This window comes from Heptranchias perlo, chromosome 17 (genome assembly GCF_035084215.1).
Source record: "Heptranchias perlo isolate sHepPer1 chromosome 17, sHepPer1.hap1, whole genome shotgun sequence".
Classification (NCBI taxonomy): domain Eukaryota; kingdom Metazoa; phylum Chordata; class Chondrichthyes; order Hexanchiformes; family Hexanchidae; genus Heptranchias; species Heptranchias perlo.
In genome coordinates, this window is record NC_090341.1 from 20,451,327 (window position 1) to 20,475,920 (window position 24,594).

Here is a 24,594-nt window from a genome sequence, read left to right on the forward strand (position 1 = left end):
GTGCCCGTGACGGGACCTCCACAGACTGCTCCTCCTGCACCGGGGCAGGGGCAGACTCGGCCACCTGGAGAGGAGGCACCATTGCGGGTACTGGTTGAGAGGTGGGCGACGGGTGGGACGTGGGGACGCCTTGAGAGGCGTCCCCGCTTCCATGTCCCCGGTCACCATCATCCCTCTCTTGGCCTCGGCCCACATCACCCCTTCCACCCTGCTGGACGGCAGTTTGGATGGCATGTGTGAGGCCTTGCAAGGCCACCCCTAGTGTATCCCTCAGCCTGTTGGTGGCGTCGGAATGTTGCTCACCCTGAATCCGTACAGACGTTGTCAGGGCCTGCATGGACTCGATCTGGAGCTGTGCGTGACGCTCGAGGGAGGCCAGCCTGTCCTCCACCGCAGACAGTCCCGCACCTACCTGCGACACTGTGTCGCCGGTACCCTCCTGTGCCTGCGCCACCAATGCCCACATGCAGGAGGTGGACTCCTCCATCGCCTGCTCTATTGTGGACAATGCGCGCGGCACTTCTGCCAGTACCTCAGCAATTAGCTGGTGGCCCTCGACGACTCTCCTTTTCACTGGTGGCCCCCTGGGTTCAGCATCTGGGTCCGGCTGAGCAGAGCCTGGAGATGAGTGCTCCCTCCGTCGCGGACCCTCCGCGGCTGCCCCTGCCACCAGGGCCTGCTCATGCTCACTCATGCGCGGTGACTCACCAAGTGCTACCCCAACTAGTTGGCGAGGGGGACCCACCGAGGTGCGTGTCTCTGCGCTGGTGGATGGTTGGCTCTGATGTGACGATGCACCCTCAGAGACCGCCATGTCCTCTGAGGAATCGCCCTCCACGATCGCTTCACCCAAAGACGGACCTGCAAGAGAACAGAGGGCACTTTGAGGCATGTGGACCAACTTGACAGTGCGCCTGATGGCAGGTGATGAGACGGTAACTCGCGATCATGGGTGTTGAGTATCAGCTTTCCCTTACCGGCCGTTTCGGCAGCGACACACTCGCCATCGGCCACCGACAGGCAATGTCGCGTGCGGGCGAGGTCTAGCGCCTCCACCTCTGCGTCGGTGAGCTCCACCACTTGCGGCGGCCCACCTCCGGTGCGTGCCCTTTCCCTATTGTTCTTGCTTCTCTTCTCCTGTGAAGGCAAAACACAGATGTGTGAGTGGGTGCGTCTTGCATCGTGAGACGCATCGAGCATCGGTGTGGTTGGGTTGAGCGTGGCGCGGAACGGATGGGAGGAAGCGTCGGCCACGTGCCCATCCCATTGCATGGGGATTGGGGTGTGTGGTAGTGTTCGGGTGGGGTCAGGGACGGTGGGTACTTGCGTGCACGGCGAGGATGGTGAATGAGTGGCTGTGAGGATTGCTGATGGAGCGCAGTGGTGGCTGTGCAGGAGGGGGTTGTGATCTGCTTGGCGTGATGGTGGGGACGGGATGTGGGAGGGTGCGTTGGTGTACTCACCTTGCCAGACCTAGTCAGGTCATTGAAGCGCTTGCGGCACTGCTCCCAAGTCCTTGGGGTGTTGCCCCTGCTGCTCACCTCCGCCGCCACCTCTGCCCATGCCTTCCAGGTTGCGGCGGCAGGGAACTTGCGTCCATCTGCTGGGAAGAGTGTTTCCCTCCTCCTCCTCACGCCCTCCAACATCAGCTGCAGTGCCAGATCTGAAAAACAGGGCGCAGCCTTTCCCCTTTGCTGAGCCATCGTCTCAAACCGCTTGCTTGTAGCAGGAGGGGCTTTGGGAGACTGCCCCTTTAACTGGAGCTCCTACATCGCGTCGACGGTACTGCGCATGCGCAGCCGGCCGGCACGCAGCTGGGGAGCGCAGAACCCGGAAGCAGGGCTTAATCGGTCCAATTATCCCGCGATCGCGTGGGGGACGCACACGATTAGCCGTCCGCGTTTTCCACGCTCCCGGAGGACCACCCGCTGGGAACCCGCAGGCCTGCTAAATTCGAGCCCAAAGAGTTAGGAGAAGAGTTGGAAGTACTAGAGATCAGTGCTAGTTCACTTTTGTTTTCGGTATATAGAAAGATGATTTGGATTTGAGTGTTAGGAACACAATTTTGAAATTTGCTGATGACAATAGTAGGGGCTTGGCAATCAATGAGGAGGACTGTAAAATATTTCAGGAAGACATAAACATGTCAGTAGCTGTGAATGAGCAGAGACATCTCAAATACACAATTCCTTGAAAGTGTGAGTAAAGTCATAAAAAAAAGGCTAATAGCATTTTGGGTTTCATAAATAGGCAATAGAGTATAAGAGTAAAGAAATGATGATGAATTTGTACAAAACATTGGTTCGGCCACAGTTAGAGTACTGCATGCAATTTTGGGCACCGCATTATACAAAGAACATTAAGGCTATAGAAAGCATATAATGTAGATTCACAAGGATAATGCTATGCTGGCTGTCCTTGATTAACTATAGTAATGAGGAGAAACTTGAGATACCAGGACCAAGTTCACTGGAACAGAGAAGACGAAGAGAGGGTTTAATACCGTTTTTATTTTAAAAAATAATTTGCAAATAGAGAAATGAAGAGGTGTCAGTGATAAGTGGCCATTAAATAAAATTGTCACTAAGAGAATGAGAAGAGAGGTTAGGAGAAATGTCTTTATGCAGAGGATTGTTGGAGCATGGACTGCTTTGCCACAGGGAATGGTTGAGTCAGAGACCATTGTATCTTTAAGGTAAAATTGGATAAATATTTGAAGCAGAGCAAAATAAGGGGCTTGGGGAAAATGTGGGGTGGTGGGGTTAGTTTCGCATTGCTCTAACAAAGAGCTGGCATTGACATACAATGGGCCAAATGATGTCCTTCTGTGCTGTAAACATTTATGGTTCTATGTAGTTAAAACACAATTTTTTTTAGACAGGCTGAGACCTTGAAGGAAAAGCTTTAATTAAGGTATTAAAATATACAGAAGACAATTCAATGGGTAAATGTAATCACGCTATTGTGAAATGTGTAATTTTTTGAATTTTAAGATTTATTTCTTAAAACCTTATTATTGACGTCAGAAATTTCAGTTACTGAGAAAAAATGGCAGCCACATTTTTTTTTAAAATGGAGCTTGAGTGTTTTAACTGGTTCATCAACAAATCATGAAGTTTACATAGGCAAGTTAATGTGAAATGTGGACATTGGAATTTACAATGGGAAAAGCTGACACAAAAGTGTGACAACAGGAAGGAGGGTTTATAGACAGAGAATGTGCGCAGACCTAAGATTTTTCAATAAGACATATGTGGAAGACTATAGTCTCATGTTGTTGCTCAGATGCAAAGTATAAATCGTTTGAGCTTCACTCATGACAGCATTTGAGCCAATAATCAGTGGGATTATTTTCTGATATTATTCCCAGATATGCATTGTTCTCCATTATAATAAAAAATTATGAAAATGCACAGTTTCAATATGAAATATATTTCAGGTATGTTTGAAATTATGTATTTTATTACAATAAATTGCAGATTCTAAAGCCATGGCATGATGGTGAACAGATGTGGTTTGTCTTCAGTTACAACGTGGAGCTGCCAATCACTAAAGAATTACTGTTAACACTAGTCCCTCATCTAATGACACTTCAAATATGGGACAGTAAGGATAAAGTGTGCACAAAGGCCAAGTTTGATCGGCCCAAGGGTTTACGTATTCTCATGGAGAAGGAAGGATATGCAGGTGAGTAAGTAGATATGAAATGCTGTGCTGTCTCAATCAATCCAATAAATAATTAGGCAGTTTTTACGGAGGAGCACATTTGACAAAAAGAAATTCATATCATTAAACAAAAAAACCAAAGTCATTTATCATCATAAGATATAACTAATGTTATAATTACTATATGTAGGTACCATTTTGAAATCTAAATACCAGAAGCCAAATGATACTGATTAGATGGTTGGGTATAGAAAGAAGGAACAGACTGGATCTTAAAACTATCAAAGATAAAATATATTATTTATTAAGCATCCTTCTATTGCTATTAATAAAATGCTTTAAAAATGGCAGCATGGTGGGTCAGTAGATTGGTTCATCAACATTCTTTGCCTTAGCGTGAAATTCCTTTCTTAGCTGTGCCATCAAAGGAGACACAAAGTAGAGTGTAAAGAATTCACTGGGAAATATATTGGTTGGATTTTGTTTTACTAATTTATTTATCCTCCTATAAAAAAATATTCCTGCATTACCTATATTTTAATCGAAAAATCTTAAGAGCACCAATAGTCTCTTTAGCAACATTCTGTGAAACAAACAGGGCATATGTTATTGTCATATTCTGATGCATTGCATAAAGATTTCATCTGACTGACTGACCTTCGTTTTGGCAGGTGGAGTAAAAAATTTGGTTCAGGCGCAGTTGAAACTATTGGAAAACAGTCCCCTCTTGATAACCCATAAAGCAATTGATGATGAGTACTCTGCGGAGCAGATAAACATCCCTTGGCAAGGTAAGAGTCAGGGGACACAAAATCCAGTTGGCATGATAGGCACTGTGGATGGTGTACCCACATTTTTTAAAAATTAGTGAGTTATGAAGAACTTCCTGAAAAAATATGAAAGTAATAGGAAAGCCCAGCATCTAGCGTGATACTCGTTTATTCCATGAACATTGTAGGGCTTTTTAAAAATGTGATTAGAGGACATTTTGTACCCAATGAAATGTTTGGTAGCATTTTATTTAATATTTCTGCATAGATTTTCTCCTATGAAGAAGAAAGAAAGAAGTTCAATTTATATAGCATCTGTCATGACCTCAGGACATCCCAAAATGCTTCACAGCAAATGAAATACTTCTGAAGTGTAGTCACTGTTCTAATGTAGGCAAATGCAGCAGCCAAAACACACATAACAAGATCCCTCAAACAGCAATGAGATTGATGACCAGATAATCTTTTTTAATGATACTGGTTGAGTAGTAAATGTTGGCTAGGGCACCAGGAGAACTCCCCTGCTCATTGAATAGTGCCATGGGATCTTTTATATCCACCTGAGAGGGCAGACAGGGACGAGGTTTAACATCTCATCTGAAAGATGGCAACTCTGACAGTACAACACTCCCTTAGTACTGCACTGTATTATCCCAGATTAGGTGCTCATTGTTTGAATGGGCTTGAACCCACAACCTTCTGATTCAGAGATTAGAGTACTGCCACTCAGCCAAGGCTGACACCTTGAACACAAATGCTGCAAATAGCAAAGTTTCAACTGTGTTGAGCTCTAGTATTGTGCTTTAGGGACAGATTTGCCCTCACACAAGAATTACACAACACTGAAAATATGTCAGTTTAATCAAAACTCAAAGCTCAAGCATTCAAGAGGAGTAGTTTCAAGACTTCAAATTGGCCTCTGCTGGCTATACTCTAGAGCCTGCATTTAAAGCCTCTTGATGATTAATGAAAATCTAACTATTGATATTTGGAAGCTAACATTTTGCAAAAACAAATTATAGACAAGCTTTTTTCAGGGATTCCGGAAGGTAGATTTTGACAATGATGAGCTATAATGACATATACAAAATTTGGGAATAATTGAAAATGAACAACCAGGAGTTACTATCGAATTTAAAATATATGTATTTCATTGTCTATACATTTACAATTCCACAGTCATTATCTCTGGATAAGGTAATTCAATTTGTAGTATCTTATATTCAGTGACAGCTCCATGTGCTGTTGCTCACAAACAAACTTATTTTTAAAAAATTTCCTGTCCATTACACTAAAAAATGTTTGGAATGCACAGATGTATGGTCCCAGGAACAGAAAATACTGGAGTCAGAATACATGCAGCCTCTTAGTTGACTTTACCAATCATATTTTTAAAAAAATGAAAAACAAAACAAGGCTACTGACCTAGGGTTGCCAACCCTCCAGGATTGTCCTGGAGTCTCCAGGAATTTGAAGATTAGCCTCAGGGATGATACTGCAAGCAACTCCGGAGAAAAATCATGGGGGTATTAAAAAAAATTGTGTGTTTTTCATTTTCTTTGAATACTCTCGTTTGTCAGTTATAAAAATATTGTGGGAAAAACCTATTTGACTAGGCGGGGCCATTGGAAGCAGAAGGTCATGTGATGAAACCTCCAGGAATACGTCCAACCAAAGTTGGTGACCCTATTTGACCTGCAGCCTGAATAGCAATTAAAATCTGAACGAACTCACCCTGTGTTTACTTAACAGAAACTGGCCTTAGTGGGGTAGAATTTCTACAGGGTGTCTCCTGATCGCCTGCTGCAATTTCGGCAGATCTGCAGAATCTCTGGAGAAGTAGGGTTTCCGCAGATCTTCCACCAAAATTATGGCGGACAATTGGGTGAACTTCTGCGGAAATTAATGGCATGTGTCCTTAAGGGAATACAGCTCCACCTTAGCAGCAGAATAATACATTGTGCATTACATGGTATAATACTCCTGTTGCTAAAAAGTATCAACCGGTTGAGTGTGAGCAATGGGAGATCCGTTAGAGTAGACATCAAGGGCTAGAAATTCAAGCATGCCTACTTTTGGGCACGTAGGAGGAAACAGGGTTTATACCCTGCACCTGAATGGTGAGGCCCAAGGCGCCCTCGATATTGTGCCTGGGGCCTCATTAAAATGGAGCCCAGTGTAATGTGAACAGCCGGAAGGTGAATAGGAGATCAAAGTTGGGTTGCTGCTAGTGGAGGCCAGAGGGGAAGGATAGTAGGTCAGGATCGGAGGGCGAGGTGGGAGAGGATAAGAGAGGCTGGGAGTGGAGGGGGCGTGGAGGGAAGGATCGGAGGCTGGGGAAAGGATTGGAGGCTGACAGGCTGGTTCGAGGGTCGCAAGAGGAGGCTGGGGAAAGGATCGGGGGTTGGGAGACGATGCCAGCGGAAGGATCGGGGGTTGGGAGTGGTAGCGATCAGTGGGGTGGGGCGAGAGCGGCAGTGAGCTTTCATTAAATGTGGAGTCGGGAGGAGCACACCTGAAAGTAAATGTGAAAAACTTAACCTTGTAGGCCGCAGGGGGTCCCAAGATCTGGTTTTACTGACTATAGCCGGTGCTCAGGGCAAAACAGTCTTGAAGTGGGGACCTCCAACAGGCGTTAGGCTCTTTATTTGCATATACAAAGGGCCTAACACCTGTTTCAGCATTGGCCCTGGAAATATTTTTCTTTTCCCAATAAGGTAGGCAGCACACTTTCGGCCGGAATAGTGCACGTGCTTCCTGCCCACCATATTGGGGGCTTAGTCGGCCAGTTAGCGACTGTCAAGTTTCAATGTATCTATGTTTTATAGTTACTTCCCGTTGAATCCTCCCAGCTGTGACTCAAAGGTAGGTGATGCTAGATTTAGTTTTTAAAAGTGTTCAAATAGCTGAAAGAACTTAAAGCTGGTTCCCAATCACAGCATGTACCCTTGCCTTTTCTCACCGTGAGATTGCAATTCATATATGGCTTTCCCACACCAAGAATGAGAAGTGAATGAAATCTACCAATGAGAGAAAAGAAATGAACCAATAAAATCACTTAAAATATTTTATCTGGTTTGAGGTTCCATCTTGTATTTTCCTCCATCTGAAAAATTGCTGGGGAAAACATTTATAATATTAGAACCTATAAAAAATAATTCTCAATAAGAGACTTATTCTTACTTATAGATTTGCCTGCGTGGTGTTATAAATCCCTGGAAAAAGTTTTCTTGCCAATCGCTTTCCTGGTTCAGGAGCCTGAGGTTCAGTTTGGAGTACTTAGCTTGAGATGATATTCTGAATTTGGAGTTTGCTTTGGTGAAAATGGTTTCTCAAGGTGTTTGAATGACCTAGGTCTGATGGTGCACCTCATGTACCATATTGCTGCTGCTGTTATTTCCTCCATATTTGCTTTTATTGTCACTGTGCAGGCATTGTGCTCCGTGTGGCTAATTTTATCCCTGCCATTATTCTGCCAATATTATCTGCACTGCACTGCTGGTGTACAGACCATGGCTGCTTTTATTTCACTGTGTCTACAGTTAGTCTACTGTGCCCTTGCTGAACTTCTACCCTATCCAGTGCTGCCACACCCTGGGAACCCCCACCAACCCTAGTGCTGCCAAGCCCAAAAATGCTCACAATGCTGCTAAACCCTATGATCTGCCCTCACAGTGACACCAAACTGCAGGACTCCCTACGTTGCTTCCAATTTCCAGCCCTCCCCCTCCCAGCCATTGCTGCTAAATCTCAGGACTCCTCCAATTCTTTTGCATCCCCCTTGAATGTTCCCAGATCCTAGGCTACGCCACTGTGCTTCTAAATCTCAGTAATTCCCAGTACAGCAGACCTATGTCCCTCACTGAGTAGTGACAAACCCACATTCCAGCCTCCTCCAACCCCACTCATTAAGTGGTGCCAGAAATCTAAGATCCAGCCTGACTGAATGCTTCTCAACCCCAGACTTTCCCTTCCAGACTCCACCTCTAAGAGTATTCCCAGATGGCAACCCTCTCTGATAATTCCTTTGCAGACCCTGGTGTTCCGTGAATATTGCCTCCCTTTTGCCTACAACACCATTCCCTGACTCACCACTCAGTTTGAGTCCTCAGACGTACACTTTCTCCATCACTTCCTTGACAGCCAATACCTGGCTAGTACATCATGGTACCTGTTGCTTACCATCTTGTTTTGTGACCTGGCCTTTAAAAAAAAGTAAGAGTTAAATATTGAGTCCATAGATAAAGAATATATATTAACAATCAAGATCATGGCTTTCATAGGAAATTGAAAAAGATCATGCAATTTGATCCCTTAAACACCAGTAAAAATCCCAGAACATAATGTAATAAAAACTGAATTGACTAATTCAGTCACTGTAAATCAGTGTCTCTGATAATACAGTATGCATTACATGGCATAATACCCATGTTGTTATGACGCGAGAAAAACCATGGGAAATTGCTAGTGTATTTTGTAATAGCTATTACTGCTGGCCTCTCTTCACTACATTTCTGTACCCTTCCATCCTTTTTATATTTACAACATTTTAAGTGTTTTGAGTAGGGGTTACCACAGACAGTGATCAGTAAGGTTTTCAGGCACACTGTTCCCACAGACCAATCACAGCATTCAAACCAATGGGCAGCAGTTACATGGCTACCAGGGGCCAATGAACCATTACTGTATAAACAGAAACCTACAAAATCCCTGCCCCCATCTGTTGTGTTTTTATCAACATTAGTCCAGAGCCCTGTCAAATGCAGAACCATTAAATCAGTCTTGCAACCAATGAGATTGCTAGAAAGCGACATGAATATAATGGTCACATGGGATTGCTTAAAATAGTCATTCAATTGGAAAAATCATATGATCATTATTAGTTAGTGAGATTGCTGGGGAACAAAAACATACAAATGTTTTAATATTAAAATGGACATAGCTTTATTTCCCATGAATGCATCAAGACCACGTAGCCCTCATAACCCTGCTCATGAGGTGCTGGAAGATTGTGGCTGGTATTAAAATATGTATATTTATCATAAGGATTTGGTTCCAATTTCTTTTTTTTAAAGTTGCATTGTCTCTTTTCCTCAAATTCTTTCTATGATGCCGCACAGAAACCACTGACTCATCAGACTCATCAGTTATCGGAATATCAGGACCCATCGTTGATAGCATGGAACCAGAGAGGTAAAATAGTCATCCACTTGCTTCAAAGACCATTGTTGAATATGCATTGGACAATACAATAAAGACACCAATAATAGATTTCCTTTATCACTACAAAAAATTAATTAAATGTTGAAATCTACTTTATGATTGTCTTATGGTCAGTGTTGCATTACAAGGTTACACTGCTGTAATACATAGAGAGAACTAGCTTTAAGTGTGTTTACACCCATAGTTGATCAGTAATTTACACTCAAAATGATTAGCTGAAGACTTTAATTTGTGATCAAAGAGTTTTTACTATTGCTTGTGAATTGATGTTGGTGACCATTCTGTTCAGTGAGTAACATGAGGAAATATTAAAATAGAGACCATCGACCAATCACCTCACAAAACAAAACACTAACTACTCAAAGTGTGACGTGTGAGTCTGTTATGATATATGTGTCTCTGTCCTGTGTCTGGCACCTGAGCACAGCTAATGCTTGCAGAAAATAAATAGAAATGTTTCAAGATTGCCAGTGTATTGATTAGTATGGCTATAATGACCTAATGTGCCAAGTGTGCTGTTTGATAATACAATAAAAGAACTTTACATCATAGTTATTTATATGATGCTAAGATGCTTATGCAGACAAATATTTCTAAGCCTCAATGAATTAGAGAATGAGCTTTGAAAAGCCTATTAAACTGAATATCCCTCAGCACTCAAATGCAACCGATCCCAAGGATGCCTAGGAAGCAAACAACATTCACTTAAATGTTTGAGTGAAATATTTTGTTTAGCTAGGTGAGGATTGTTACTACTGATGAAAGGAATACTTCTTTGCTTGACATCCAAGGGCTAATTTTACAAATGTGCACTGATGGTGAGGAGCCTCACCTGCTGGTTGCACATATTAGAAAATCATGGGCTTGCTGCCAAGAGTTTGCAGCCGTTCCTCTGAACTCTTGCTGGAGTTATGACACGAGTTTTCTGGAATAGCCAAGCAATTTCAGGATCAATGTGTTTATGTATTTGTTAAAACTAACCCACAGAGTAAAATAGCAAGGTATATCTCACATTGTCTGCACGTTAAAATCCAGAACTCAACTTCCATACAACAATAACTTCAGGATTCTTTCCTAAGGTTTATATACAGAACTTAGTAGAATGTGATTAGTGAAGAAAGCAATCTGAAAAATGTGACCCTTTAATAAAATTTTTATTGGTGTTACATGATACAGGATGATATCACTCCACCACAGAAGACTCAACTGGTGGCTGATATTGTGTGTGCAGTTTGTCATTTTGACATGTTTTATTTTATAGTAGAACTCAGCACCATAGGTTACAGCTGTCTTTGAGAGAAGAGGGCATGGAGAGGTCAGGTGTTAGCTGTATTTTCCACAGATAATGTAAAACAGGTGTTTCCAATTCCTTCATACAGAATACTGGCATAGTCCTTGAAATTTGGATTGATTATCTGTCAGTGATAAGTTTAAGTAATTAAAAGTTAGAACATTGACATTTTAAATCTGTGAAAAATTAATAAATCCTTGCTAATGCTATGTTGGATCTTTAATAAGCTCATGGTGTTGCTGTATTTTTAACAGGTCTTTTTCATGTGATACTAAGATTCATTCTGTATTATTGTCCAGATATTTCACAAGGATAGGTTAGGTCAGTTTTCCAGGATAATATTTCACAACAGACATACAATTGGCTTTCATTATGTAGCAGTCACTTGAGTAAATGCACCATATGCTTATCGCAAATGCTAGGAATTGCAAAAGTGTTTCATTTTAAGGTGGTTTGCCATGGTTCCCTTTCAGCATTCATTCTGAGCAGGTATTCGTATCTTACTATAAGCAATAGTTTTGTAGCATAATTTAGTCCTGGTAAAGCACATTCCCTTTTAAGCATGAGTAGAACATTTCAGTGTGATTTCCCATTGAGTCCCATAGAGGAATCCTGATCTCAGTATAATCCTAATTCACAACTAATTTTTCTTTGGCAAACTAGTTACGTGCTTATCAGTATTATACTCTACTAATTGATCTCAAGTGGAGTTGCTCACAAAAAAAAGTCACTCTCTTCCAGTAACTGCTCATTTTCCACTCTCTACTGTCTTGAAGACTGTCTCCCTCTTTTTTTGGTTTCTCTTTCACACCCTATGCATCTCATACACTTGCTTTGTTGTCTTTGTATGTGACTCTTCTTTGACACTCAGTCTCTTCTTTTTATAAGTCTTTCTTCTGTCTAATTTCTTTTCCACTCACTTGTATGTCTCACATACTTTTTTTTATTTCTGTACATCTCTTTCATTTTGTTGGGGAGGGTGGGATGGGGAAGGAACAAATTACTTTGGTTGCTATGTGCAGCAATGTTGCTATAATATTGCAATCAACCAGAGCAGTTGTTCCCCCTGTTTCTGTGAGCAGCACAGGCCTGCTGCACTGTCTGCATTTATGTAGCACCTTTCATGACCTCAGGACATCTCAAAGCACTTCGCAGCCAATGAAGTACTTTTGAAATATATTCAAGTGTAGTGAATTCCTTAAACTTGGTGATTTGTGAGCTGGCACCATGAAAGTTGCCGTATTGTTGTAGAAACCTGCCGCCCCTACCTGATCTGGCCTACATGTGACTTCAATCCCACACTACATGGTTGACTGTTAATGCCCTCAGGACAACTAGGGGTAGGCAATAAATGTGGCCTTGTCAGTGTCGCTCACAAGAGAACAAATATTTTTAAAAAGCCAATCTGTGCATAGCAAGGTCCCATTAACAGCAATGAGATAAATGACCAGATAAGCTGGTCTTTGTGGTGTTGGCTGAGGGATAAATGTTGGCCAGGACTCCCAGAAAAGTCCTTGATCTTCTTTGAATCGTGCAATGTGACCTTTTACATCCACCCGAGAGGGCAGATGGGGTCTGGTATACAGTATGATCACAATTGAGCCCTGGGGAATCCCAATCAGTGCCTTGTCTCATCCTGACATTACCCCTATAACCGATACCAATTGTTTTCTCCCCTTCACAATTTCTTACCCTTATCCATACACAGCCTTTCAGCTCAATTAATAATCTTTTGTGTGGATTTTTATCAAATGCATTTTGAAAGTCTAAGTACACAATGTCAGACGGAGCCAAATTCGGGCCTCATTTAAACGTCATCAACGAGTTGAGGGCACCAGACGATCGCTTCACTGCAGCTCGCTAGTTGGGAAATGCAGGAAATCGGCTGGCTCTCACGCAAAGCCAGCTGGTGGGGGGGAGGGGGTGCTTTGAGTGAGCCAGCGTTTTTTGTGGGCCCACAAAGAGCACTCCTGCTTCTCCTGAGCCCACAACAATAAACCTCAAATTTTCCTTATCCATTTTTTGAGCGACCTCCATCATCCTCTTTAATTTGCATATTTAAGGAGCCTAACGCCTGTTTAAGGCAGGCGCCCAGCACGATTAAAAGCCACATGAACCAATATGGCATCTGGCGCACTTCTGGTAGATCACAACAAAAAATTCGGGGCTCTATAGCTGACTTTATGCCAGTAAAACGGCAGCCGTGAGTTAAATTCTCTCCCATAATTCTCAAGTTTACTCCTGATAATCAATTACACTATTTTACATGGAATTGAAGTGAGACTGATGGGTCTGTATTTACATGTGCCTGTTTTGTCACCTTATTTGCATAGGGGTACCCCATTAGCCTGTTTCCAATCTACTGGTACGTCCCTACTGTCCATTGACTCCCTCATAATAATCATGCCATCAGAAATCTCCTTGCTGGTCTCTATATTATATTGACGTTCCAAATTTTCCCTCGGTAATCTTATTTTGGGGGTGGGCATATTGTTCATGTCCTTGTGAATACTTGGAGGAAGTAATTGTTCAGAATATTTGCAGGAAATGTGCCGGGATTTTTATGTAGACACTTTGAGATGACTTTTGGTAAGCTTTTAGTTTAATTTATGTGGTGCTTGGAGCTATGATTTATGTGTTTGTGGTCTTCACATTAATTTAATGGTCCTTCCCCTGAGTTTGTACTGCTGTGTCATAGCTTGGATGGCAGCAGCAGCTCAAGCAGCAGTCCAGTTGCCCTGTAGTCCACCTTACACAAAACTGTTAAGAGGGCAGCATTGTTATGCCAAGCAGTAGGTGGAGGAACAGAGGAAACAAGTGTGGGTATGAAGAATGATGGTATGAGGATGGTTTGGCTGTGAGGCTTCTCCTTTTATTCGTAGTGGCATGGAACAGGTGTCCAGTTAGGGTAGGAGGGGATTCCTACTCTTTGGTAAGGAAACAGTTATTAATAGTTCAGGAGAGGTTTAGGCAAATGATTTCAGCAGCTGTCAAGGGGTTTTGTGGTTGTTTCCCCTCATCTGATTCTAAGTAAGCTATTTCACAAAAGGGGAGAAAGGGGGGAGTGGCACTGTACTGAACACCATCTCCAACACTAGATGTAAAATACTAACAGCATTCTGCAACTTAACATATTTCTTAATGCTAAAGGGATCAAGGGATATGGGAAAAAGAGGGAACAGGGTACTGAGTTAGACGATCAGCCATGATCATTTTGAATTGCGCAGCAGGCCCGAAGGGCCTAATGGCCTACTCTTGCTCCTATTTTCTATGTTTCTATGCAACAAGTCTTGAAGCAGCAAAACTACATTTTATTCAAAAAGTCAAAAACAAATACCTATTTTGACAATATCAGCTTGTCCCTTAAGACCAATGTAAACTAAACAGCAGCTCAGGATCCAGCACCGTTGGGTTTTTATGGGTACAGTTTTTCCTGAACTGCACCCAATACTAATAGAGGAAATCTATGTACAAAACATTCTGACATTCATTTGCACAAAATTTACATTGCTGCACCCTCTTTAGTTGCAATCAGGTACAGACACCAGAAAAGCCAAAGAAGTTCATGTGCAGTACTATTCAGGAGCAAAATGGGAGCAAAGGAATTAAGTCTATTTTTTCCCCTGCGTTGCATCCATTTTTCGGTTGCTGTGAGAGCAGGACAGAAGAAAGTCCATTCTATAACTGGCACTGTTCTTTGCATTAGAAGCAGCCTTTAAATGAAAGTATCAGCATTATTATAGTATGTGGACGTGGTGAGTTTTCATAGATTCCACAATTTTGGAGTACAGTGAAACCTGGTCTTACGGACACTATGGACACTTCATGACAGTCCCAAATACTTTACATTATAAAAGATACAAAAGGCACTCTGAAACAGTGGACGCTCGCAAATTACGGACATCCTTCAATGTACCAAGCCAATTTACCTAGTGTATTTTACACCCTAAAACACGGGGCAGTGTATCTGTCCTAAGATCATGAGCTCAAAACTGAACATAGTGCTCAAAATGAAGTCTGACCAGCGGTCAGTGTGACTACAGTAATACTTTGCTGCTTTTATATTTCAAACTACTTGTGGCAAAACGCAATATCCCGACAGCCTATTAATCACATTCTGAACAAGTAAACAAGATTTTATAAGCGGCAGCAAAGAGGCTGGATAAGAGTGCAAACTGCTCTCAGCCCCCCGAAGCCGATTCCAGAAATGGAGTGGTTGCTCAGATCTTCACTGGCGTCCTTTGGGGGAGGGGAGTGCTGGGCTTCTGCTTGGAGCATAGTTTCAGCAGCGGAGCTGAGATTGGGAAATCCACCTGTGCGGCGATCCAGGATGGAGTCTCGTTGCTCTATGACTTTACAAAGTTTCCCCCTTCCCCTCTGGCACACAGTGTGGTTTGACGACCTTCACGTTTCCAGTTTAGTGCCTGTCATGCGAACCCATTCTCAAAGCTTGTTAGCCAAATGTTGGAAACAAATGAACTGGGATTGTAAACCGTGTGGCTGTTTCCTTTGGAGCCGTCTTAATTATTAGCATGTCAACCTGCAAACTGGGTTCTGTTGATGGTTGTTAGATTAAAAGGAAGGCTAGGTTGATGCAGGGGCATTGGTGAATCAGTGGATAGATTGGCATTAGATAATTGCATGATGGCATCATGGACCTTCTTAAACTACGGACACTTGCAAAAAACAGACTGCAGTTACCAGTCCCCTAAGTGTCCGTAATTCACAGTTTCATTGTATATGCCCTTTTGCTTAGGTTTTTTGAATTGAGTTCAGTCCATAGCACAAGACTGCCAAACTGACCCTTTATTCCACCAACCCTATGCCATGATAGTTCTTGAAACCATTACTGGATTCAAAGAATAAAAAAAAAATCCATTCCACAGCACTACCATCCCTCACTGAGGGTTTGATTCTAATCAGTGTACTATTGATTTAAGTTAGTGTGAGCCTATTAGTATAGAGTGATAAATACCAATGGACAAAAGCTGCATGCTGAAAAATGAATAATCAACAATTGAGCTAAAATGTAAATAGCTTGTTCAGCACTAAGATTTAAGGGAGCAAAATATGCATGTCCAAGATGCAGTATCTATGACATCAGTACAGGAACTTCACGCCGTTCAATACATTTGAATGGAAAGCCAGAGGGGGAGATGCCGTTTTCATTCAGCTTATGGAGGAGCGGCGCATCTTAGACAGCAACTTCGGGATTTTCGAGTTTAACTACGCATCTCTGCTCATCTGAAGCTGCTGACCGATTTGCGCATAAATAACGGTGAGCGCTGTTAGTCTCACCAATATTTTGACAGTAAAACCTGGCCCTATATCTTTTAAAAATTGTGATGTTATTTTTGTAACTAGTATTCTTTCTAAATTCAAAGTTACATTAACATTCCAATAAAATTCAACACAAAACTGAATTGGAACTTTGTATGCAATTTAATTGTGCATAAGCATGTGGTTGTCATGTAGTCTTTCAATTTTTAGTGGATGTATTGACAAATCTAACATTTATAGATGAAAGTTTCAAATGTGTAACTAATAAACATTATCGTTGTTAGCGTGGATTTTGGACTGTTGAATTAAAGGCAACGATGAAGTGACTGATGGGTACATGACATTTAATTCAACAGTCCAAAATCCACGCTAACAATCGTGTACTGTTACAGATTTTTAATATATAACTATTAAGTCCATTCCAAGAGGTTTTTATGGTTAAATCTTGTAAATGTCTTCCAGCTGTTTACATATATTTGCAATTATTGTAGGAGGCAAGGTCTTTCACTAATTGGATTCTTATGATGTGGTATAATGTGTATGCCTTTTGGTGTGGTATAGTTAGTGGAAAAGTTGCTTAATTTTTATTTTTAGATATCTGTTAATATTCAAAGTTTTGTGTATACTGTGCACTTCCTGTAAGAGTCACATTTACTTCCAGTAACAGCTTCCCTATTATACTTTGTTGACAACAACCATATTGTTCTAAAAATGTATCCGCTGACTCACTGTGTGCAACATTATGGGAGATCTGCTATTGCATGTACATAAAAAGTATTTGCTGTAAGTGTAACCTTATTTTCTATAACTTTTCTGTCACATTTTTCAGTTACTTATAATCATAGTCAAATTTACTGTAGAGCCCCAATTTACTCTAATCTAACCAAATTTCTTCTACCTACACAAAAGCAAAATACTACTTTCTTCTACTTACATCTGATTTGCTGATTCAAACACCTGACCAGATGGTATTTCTAGTCCAGACTTCTGCTTTCATTTTCTGAAGAAGACCACCAGTCAGTACATTCTCAGTGATTTTTAGTACATCTTCAATAGCTACTATGCTGATAATAGTTTATTTTTCACCAACTATGCTATTACAGTCAAACTGAAAAATAAATTATTAAATGGTGTGCTCTAGGCAAGTAAATAAATAAAATGATCCCCTGCTGGAATTTGCTCTCCCATCATTACCAGCAATTTTTCATACTTCTTCAACAGCTCTATCCTGCATTTTATTAGTTCTATTGATCTCAAACTCTTGTTATTATTGTCCAAATGAAAAATAAATTATTAAATGGTGTAATCGTCCGAAAATAAATTAAATGCCCTCCCAACTGCTTGTGATCCACTACTGTTATTTGGCCTCCCATCACTTAGGTATTTTTAATTCTTCTTCAATAGATACATTGCTTTTTGATTTATTTACTAAATTCACTTACCACTTTTCCAGTCTGATTCTTCTCATTTTTAATGGCATCCAAAGCTCTGTCAAGCACCCAGTTATAGTTTCTCTACACGATCACATATATATTAAGCACATACGTTGCTATAATGGCAAAATTTTCAAATTATTTGCTTTGCCTTTTGCAGAATTTTTATGATTTCTAAATCCTATCAACAAATCCAAAATGAGTAAAATATTTCCATGTTTCAAAATTCTTTTTTCTTTAAGTTCTTATATACATAGTAGTTTCTTCATATTTTTCAAGTTAAATGTGAAATATAGTTATTTATTTTCATTTCACAAGCTTCCAATTTCTACTACATAATTATAGGCTGCCAATAATAGGTAAGTTAAATATTATCTTTTTCTTTTATAAAAAAAATGTTCCCGTGGAGCCAAGAGGAGCAGGAGAGATCTCTTCGGTCGGGCAAACTGCCTGTGGAGGTGTGACCAGTGGCAACAGCTCGCACCGAGTGTGCTGATGAGGCCTGAGTACCAATTTCCATCGTTCCTCAGGCCTCTGGGCGCCAAGTTTGGGCTCGAAAACGGGCCCACACCAAAACCTACCCCATAGCATTTTAAGATTGTTTTACATCTGTAACAAAATGTGATGTTTGCATATGCATTAGTACTTTTTAATAAATAAATATTAAATTATTAGCAGATGCTCACAGCATATTTTAGATCTAGAGTTTGTTTGAACTAACCTGACCTCTGTCTTTATGACCACTGCACTAAATAGGCAATCCAAAATAGGCAAAATTGGCTCCAGATCCAAAATGCCCATTCTCTATCCTTGTTTCCCGACCAGCACGATCCCAGAGCTCCAGTCAACTTCCCTTTCATTGGTCTCATTGCAAGTCCTCTACTTCCCTGTTTCCTTCCTTCCCCTACTGCCTTAGGACATTTGCCCATCTGGGCTTAGGCCTTGCACCCTTCCCCCCATTCCAAATGCCTGTCCATATTCCCCATTGTATTTCCTGTGATCCGCCAATAACAATGTTCTTGTTTGCCAGTTTGCAACTACTGGTAAACCAGCAATTAGCTTATTTAAAGCTCTTACATTGCTATAACTAGAGTATAATGTTATACTTGCAAACCAGAGGACAAGAAGGACGTTATTCAAGGGATTGTTGGGGGTACAACAGCGACCGGGGTCAGATGGCTTGGATGGGAGGGAGATAGGGTTGCCAACTCTGGTTGGCTGTATTGAACTTGATCACATGACATTCGATCACATGACATTTGCCCACTGTTTGCAAACGTTATTGAATTTACCTTATAAAGGTTGAGACCCCTGTAGTTGAGTGTCTTTGCTTACGGTTTCTTTCATCTGAAACCTGTATTTAAGTTGGCTGGCTTCTTGATGCCTTCAGTGACTCTGGAGACCTTTTGACCTATTCATAAAAGTCAGCACAAGACACAATGTAGTTCAGCTGCACCTGTAACTCTGCAACTCCCCGGTTGTGGAATGGCGGGAAATCAGCCGTTACCCCACTGGGGGTAGCGCATGGGCCAGTAGCAGACCACAGTTTTTTTGCGGAGCCTGGAGGAGCACTCCTGCTCCTTCTGGTCCCACAAAAAATCTCCCTAAACAATTACTGGGCCTTTTCTTGAGCTGCCACCAGCAGTATCTAAGGATAGTTGGTAAGGCCGCTCAATGCCTGGTGCAAATAAGCGGAGTGTGCATGCTTCATCCATCTATACCCAAAAATTGCAAATGTAGTCCTAAATTTGGCGTAAGACTCCTATTTTCATCTTTAAGCAGCCTCGCCTTCGGGAGCGGAGGGGAAAAAATTGGAGAAAAGAACAAATCAAAATGCTCTTGGGCAGGGAAATTATATTAGGGAAGAGGAATTTCCTTTTAAATTGTGGGCGAATTACATGTACACTGTCCTTTTAAGAGGCGCTGTGTTGCTGACCTTACTGACGCGTGGGCCAAGCATTCATATTGTTTGCCAGTTACTGAAACTCTCTGGTCCAGATCCTTTCTTTTGTCTTTGCGTGGATTGAGTAGGTCCATTTGAATTTTGGATGGAAGGCCTGCCCCAGGAATCCCCTCTCGTTCTTGAACCACAGGAAGGCCAGCACTGCTTTGGTAAGGTTCAGGAATGGACTGTTGATGAGTAAGCCGTTGGGCAAGTAGACCCAAATTAGCCCCACCTGCTCGGCAATGAAGTAGCAGTGCAGCATGTCCATTGGCGACTTCCTGCAGGCAAAGCTGGAGGCAGCCCTCAGAGTCCTTGAGCTCAAAAAGCGAAAGTGTGCAGGCATGAACACAAGGTAGTTTTCTCCCAGGTTCCTAGTAGTAGTGCCCAGGTGATCAGTTTTTATTCCAGTAAACTCCCGGACCATTTGGGAAGGTTGGCAACTCGAGAGGGAGGCCATAAGGCTTAAGGCTGGACAGGCCCTAACAGAATATTACTGGAGGAGCACCAAGATGGTACAGTGAGGACTGGGGTTGGTTGGCTGGGATGGGAGGAAGGGTGTAAGGCATGAGGGCAGGCAGGTCAGTTTAATAAAAATTGGCAAACAACAAGCAAGAATTACGATGTAAATGAACTGCAGGGGTGGAATGCAAATGTGGCAGGAAGGCCCACGCCTGATGAGCGAACAGCTTGAGAGCTTTGGAGTTACACGAAGGAAAGTGCAGAAAGTAAAATTAAAATAAAGTTTAATTAAACATCAAAATAAATAAAAAATTAATTTAAAATACAAAATTAACTTACCTGTAATATCAACCACAGATTTAGAGAAAAGTAGCAGCAGCACCAACTCATGCTGGGAGGCCTGAAAGGCAAGTATAATGGTAAATATGGACAGCTCCACTTACTTCTAGTTATGAGCTGGTGTTACTCAGACATGACAAATATGCATGACACAGAAAGTAAGGATAACAACAGGAAGTGTGTGCAGATGACAGACTTTTAATATATGATATATTGGGCCAAAATTTGCTGTCAAAATAATGGTGAGGCTAATGGCGCTCGCCATTATTTATGCGCAAATGTTACAGCAATTTCAGGCGAGGGGCAGATGCGCGGTTAAATGCAGATATCCAAAAGTTGCTGTCTGAGATGCACCACTACGCCATTAGCTTCGTGAAAACAGCATCATGTTGTCTGCCTCACCATTGAAATGCATTGAACGGTGTGAAGTTGCTGTATTTACACGGTAGATATGAACTAAACTCGCCACAGTTCATTTCAGTCTAAGTACCCTTTTAACGAAGGAATAATTGTTAGTTACTGCCAGTCAATCTCCGTGGAACTGAAAGTTAATCATTAAAAGTGTGGAGTCTCATTCCTTCAGGTTTTAATTGTTATTGGAGATTTTAAAAATGTAAAATTTAAATTTAAATTTCTTTTTCCTTTTCCTTTCTGTTGCTTTCTTCACTCTCAATCCAATCTTTCTTTCCCTCTCTATTTCTCTTTCTGTATCTGATTTGATATTGAACTCACTCACTAAAATTTACACTTCCTTCTCCAATCCATGCGCTGTTAATTTCACAATCCTTCAATCTGATTGATTAAGGACACAGTTCTGTTCACTCAGGTCCCAAATGCCCTGTTTCTCTTGCCGCGATGTTATCAGCTCCCATTTTCAGCAACTTGCAACGCAAAAAATTTAAAGACCTAAATGTGCAAGGGCAAGTCTAACTAACAGCAGATGCCATTAGATGCTCCACCACAGCAGATTATGGCCCAAAATTGGACAGTGCAGTGCTGAGGGAGTGCTGCACTATCGGAGGTGCCGTCTTTCGGATGAGACATTAAACCGAGGCTCGTCTGCCCTCTCAGGTGAATGTAAAAGAATCCATGGCACTATTTCAAAGAAGAACAGGGGAATTCTCCCCAGTGTCCTGACCAACGGTTATCCCTCAACCAACATCGCTAAAACAGATTACCTGGTCAATATCACATTGCTGTTTGTGGGACCTTGCTGTGCACAAATTGACTGCTGCATTTCCTACATTATAATAGTGACTACACTTCAAAAGTACTTCATTGGCTGTAAAGTGTTTTGGGATGTCCTGAGGTTGTGAAAGCACAATATAAATGCAAGTCTTTATTTGTCATAATGCTGTCACGAGTTGTATGTTATGGGGTGGAATATTACTGTAGTTGGCTGAAACACTAATAAGCTGTTCTGGTTAAAACAAGATTAGTTGATTCTTTTTAAATCAGTAAGTGTTCCATTTAATTCTAGCCCTAACTTCTGACAATCTGAGATCAAGGATGTTACTTTTTGTATTTAACATAAATGTTTGTTTCTAATGCCCATTACAGTAGGTAATAATTAATTGTAGCATTATGAAAACTGCTTAAAATATTCAACCAAAATAACACACCTACAAATAAACTTACATTACTGTAATGTGCAGGATTCTAGTAATTTTACCCAGTTGTCATGTGTTTGCTTGTTCAGTGAAAAAGATTTGTGTGCAGAACTAAAGCAAAGTAAAATAATGAAGACACAGAGTATAAAGAAAAAAATGGGTATGTCATTACGGAAGAAGACTGCATTGAGAGGTTCTCACAAAAAAACCAAGGAAGGTAAGTAAATATAATTTCTTGTTATTTTGGTTACTTAAATGAAAGACCATGGGGGTGATTTTCATCTCCCAGCAGGAAATGAGCAGGAGAGCAATTGCTGCTTGGAGGAGTCAGCAAGGGACCAATCTCAGTTTCCGGATCCCCCCACATTTTCATGGCTGAGGCGAGCTGCCGGTGTAAAACATGTTCCCCAATGTAGCTTACCAATTAAGAAGTGCGAAATTGGGCGCTGCTGCAGTTTCTTAAGGGCCTGCAGCTGCTTAAAGAGGAAGTGTTTTTTGGTGGCTAAAACAGGGAAGGAATACCATTGGAGCTGCAGAAAGATGTCTGTGGCCAACATAAGTTCCATGAGGGCCCCGAAGTATTCAGATACAGCTGTGAAGATGCTGGTGGAGCAAGTTCACAATAGAAAGGTAGTCCCCTTCCCAGCGGATGATTGGCAGGCAGCATGGCAAATTGGTGACTGGGCATGGAGACAGGTGGCACAACATATAAATATGATCAGCATTTTCTCCACGACCTGGCTGCAGTGCTGAAAAAAATTTAATGATCTTACCAGGAATGACAAGGTATGACTCCCTTTCACATCTCTTATACTTTCTGCACAGCCTTGCAGGACCCTACCTTTGCCTCAACACCATCAATTCTTCCCTTCCACACTTGCCTTGGCTCTCCATTAGTCAGCAAGGAAGACCTTACTGCACCTGCTTTCAGCTTGGACTCATACCCTCAAAAGCTACTACTGCCCTCACAACTACTTCTCTGTCTTGGCCACGCTTGCTGCTTCTTCCTGCTTTCATTCACACTACTGTAATCTGGCGTATATATATTAAAAACCCTTGCCCAGGGCACATATTAACCCACTTGCACTCTTCTTGCACAAGAAGCTGACACATAACAGGGGGAGACAAGCAGCATGGGAGGAGGTTTTGCCACATTGATACAGAAGAGGCCACCTCAACATCATTGGAAGACTCACAGCATTCAACATCAAAGATGTTGAGGCTGAAGGCCTGGCACAGCAGGGTGTGTTGGCATCTTCCCTTCCTATTTTCTTTCTACTTAACTCAGTCACACACTGACCATGACAACCTAGTGGTGCATTGATCTGCTGATCTGCTTTTCCTTGCAACTACATCCTAACCCTTATCCCTCTCCCTTTTTTCTAGGTCAATTAGATGACCCAGTCACTAGTGCCAGACAGACTGTCAATGAAAAACCTAGAGGTCACTGACCATGAGCATCTCATGGGCGCTTGAATGAGCCACAGCAACCTCCCTCCTCCCATGTTGCGCCACTGGGTGGGGGGGGGGCAAGAACCTCATAGAAGCACTAGAGTAGGTCAGAGAACACTTCAAACAGGCACTAGGGCCTCACATCGAAGTGAGGAATAGTTAGTAGGCCATTCTGTAAGTCAGTAGAAGCACAACAGTGTTTGAAATCTTTGTGTGCAAAGAGACTTCCTGTCGTAGTTGATGATCTTGCAATGTTAGGTGATGTGAGTATCAATATTGTTCTTTGGGTGGAAGCAGTTCAATTTGAAGGTGGAAGGACTGAGAGAGATGTTGGACACGACTGTTAAAGGGGAGCACGGATTGTTCTGCTGAACAGCTTTGGCTGCAGGCAGCTGTTGGAGCCTATCCGCTTCCTTGCTATCTTCTGTGTCATCAGTGTCTTCTCCCTCATCATGAAGGTCTTCCTCTAATATTGGCTCCATGTGTTGTCCCCATCACAGAGCAAAATTATGCAATATACAGCAAGCCACAATCACACTGAACACTCTTTCTGGGCAGTATTGTAGGAAGCCACCAGACTTGTTCCCGTCCAGGCATCTGAATCGTTATTTGAAGACTCAAAAAGTGTCTGCTCGATGAGGGCTCTACTTGACCCACAGATATAATTTTAACAGAATTCTGCAGATGAATGTGGTTTCCTTAGAAGAATCATAAACCGAGTGTGCAGGGGATAACCGTTGTTTCCAAGCAGCCAGTCTTTAATTTGTTGTTCGGGGCAAACAGTTGGGGGGGGGGGGGTGGACAATTGACGCAATATAAAAGCTTCATGGCAGCTGCCAGAAATGCAGTCACCTGCATGATGTGCTACTGGTCATCAGACACAAATTTCATATTAATAGAGTGGAAGCCCTTGAAGGTAGTTGCATTGTGTGAAGGACCCCACAGAGTGACACTGGTGCAGTCATTGACACTGTGGACTCGGAGGAATCCTGTAATCTGTACAAGCCCTATCCTGCTGCTTCTGGATATCCATGGGGAAAGTGATGAATGTGTTTAGTAAATAAGACATTAGTCAATTGTTTAATACTGATGTTGCTGATATCCCCTGTGGTAACCTGAAGGCAAA

General features: G+C 42.0%; 1 protein-coding gene across 5 annotated transcripts in view; it reads left to right on the forward strand.

The window, feature by feature from the left end:
* cfap92 (cilia and flagella associated protein 92 (putative)) overlaps positions 1–24,594 on the forward strand; it is a 248,665-nt gene that overhangs the window by 126,088 nt on the left and 97,983 nt on the right. For all 5 annotated transcript variants that reach the window (XM_067998681.1, XM_067998680.1, XM_067998683.1 and 2 more), the window contains 4 exons: positions 3,480–3,687; positions 4,338–4,457; positions 9,557–9,629; positions 22,106–22,233. In XM_067998681.1, coding sequence (XP_067854782.1) covers positions 3,480–3,687; positions 4,338–4,457; positions 9,557–9,629; positions 22,106–22,233 — 529 coding nt within the window. The remainder of the gene's footprint in view (positions 1–3,479; positions 3,688–4,337; positions 4,458–9,556; positions 9,630–22,105; positions 22,234–24,594) is intronic.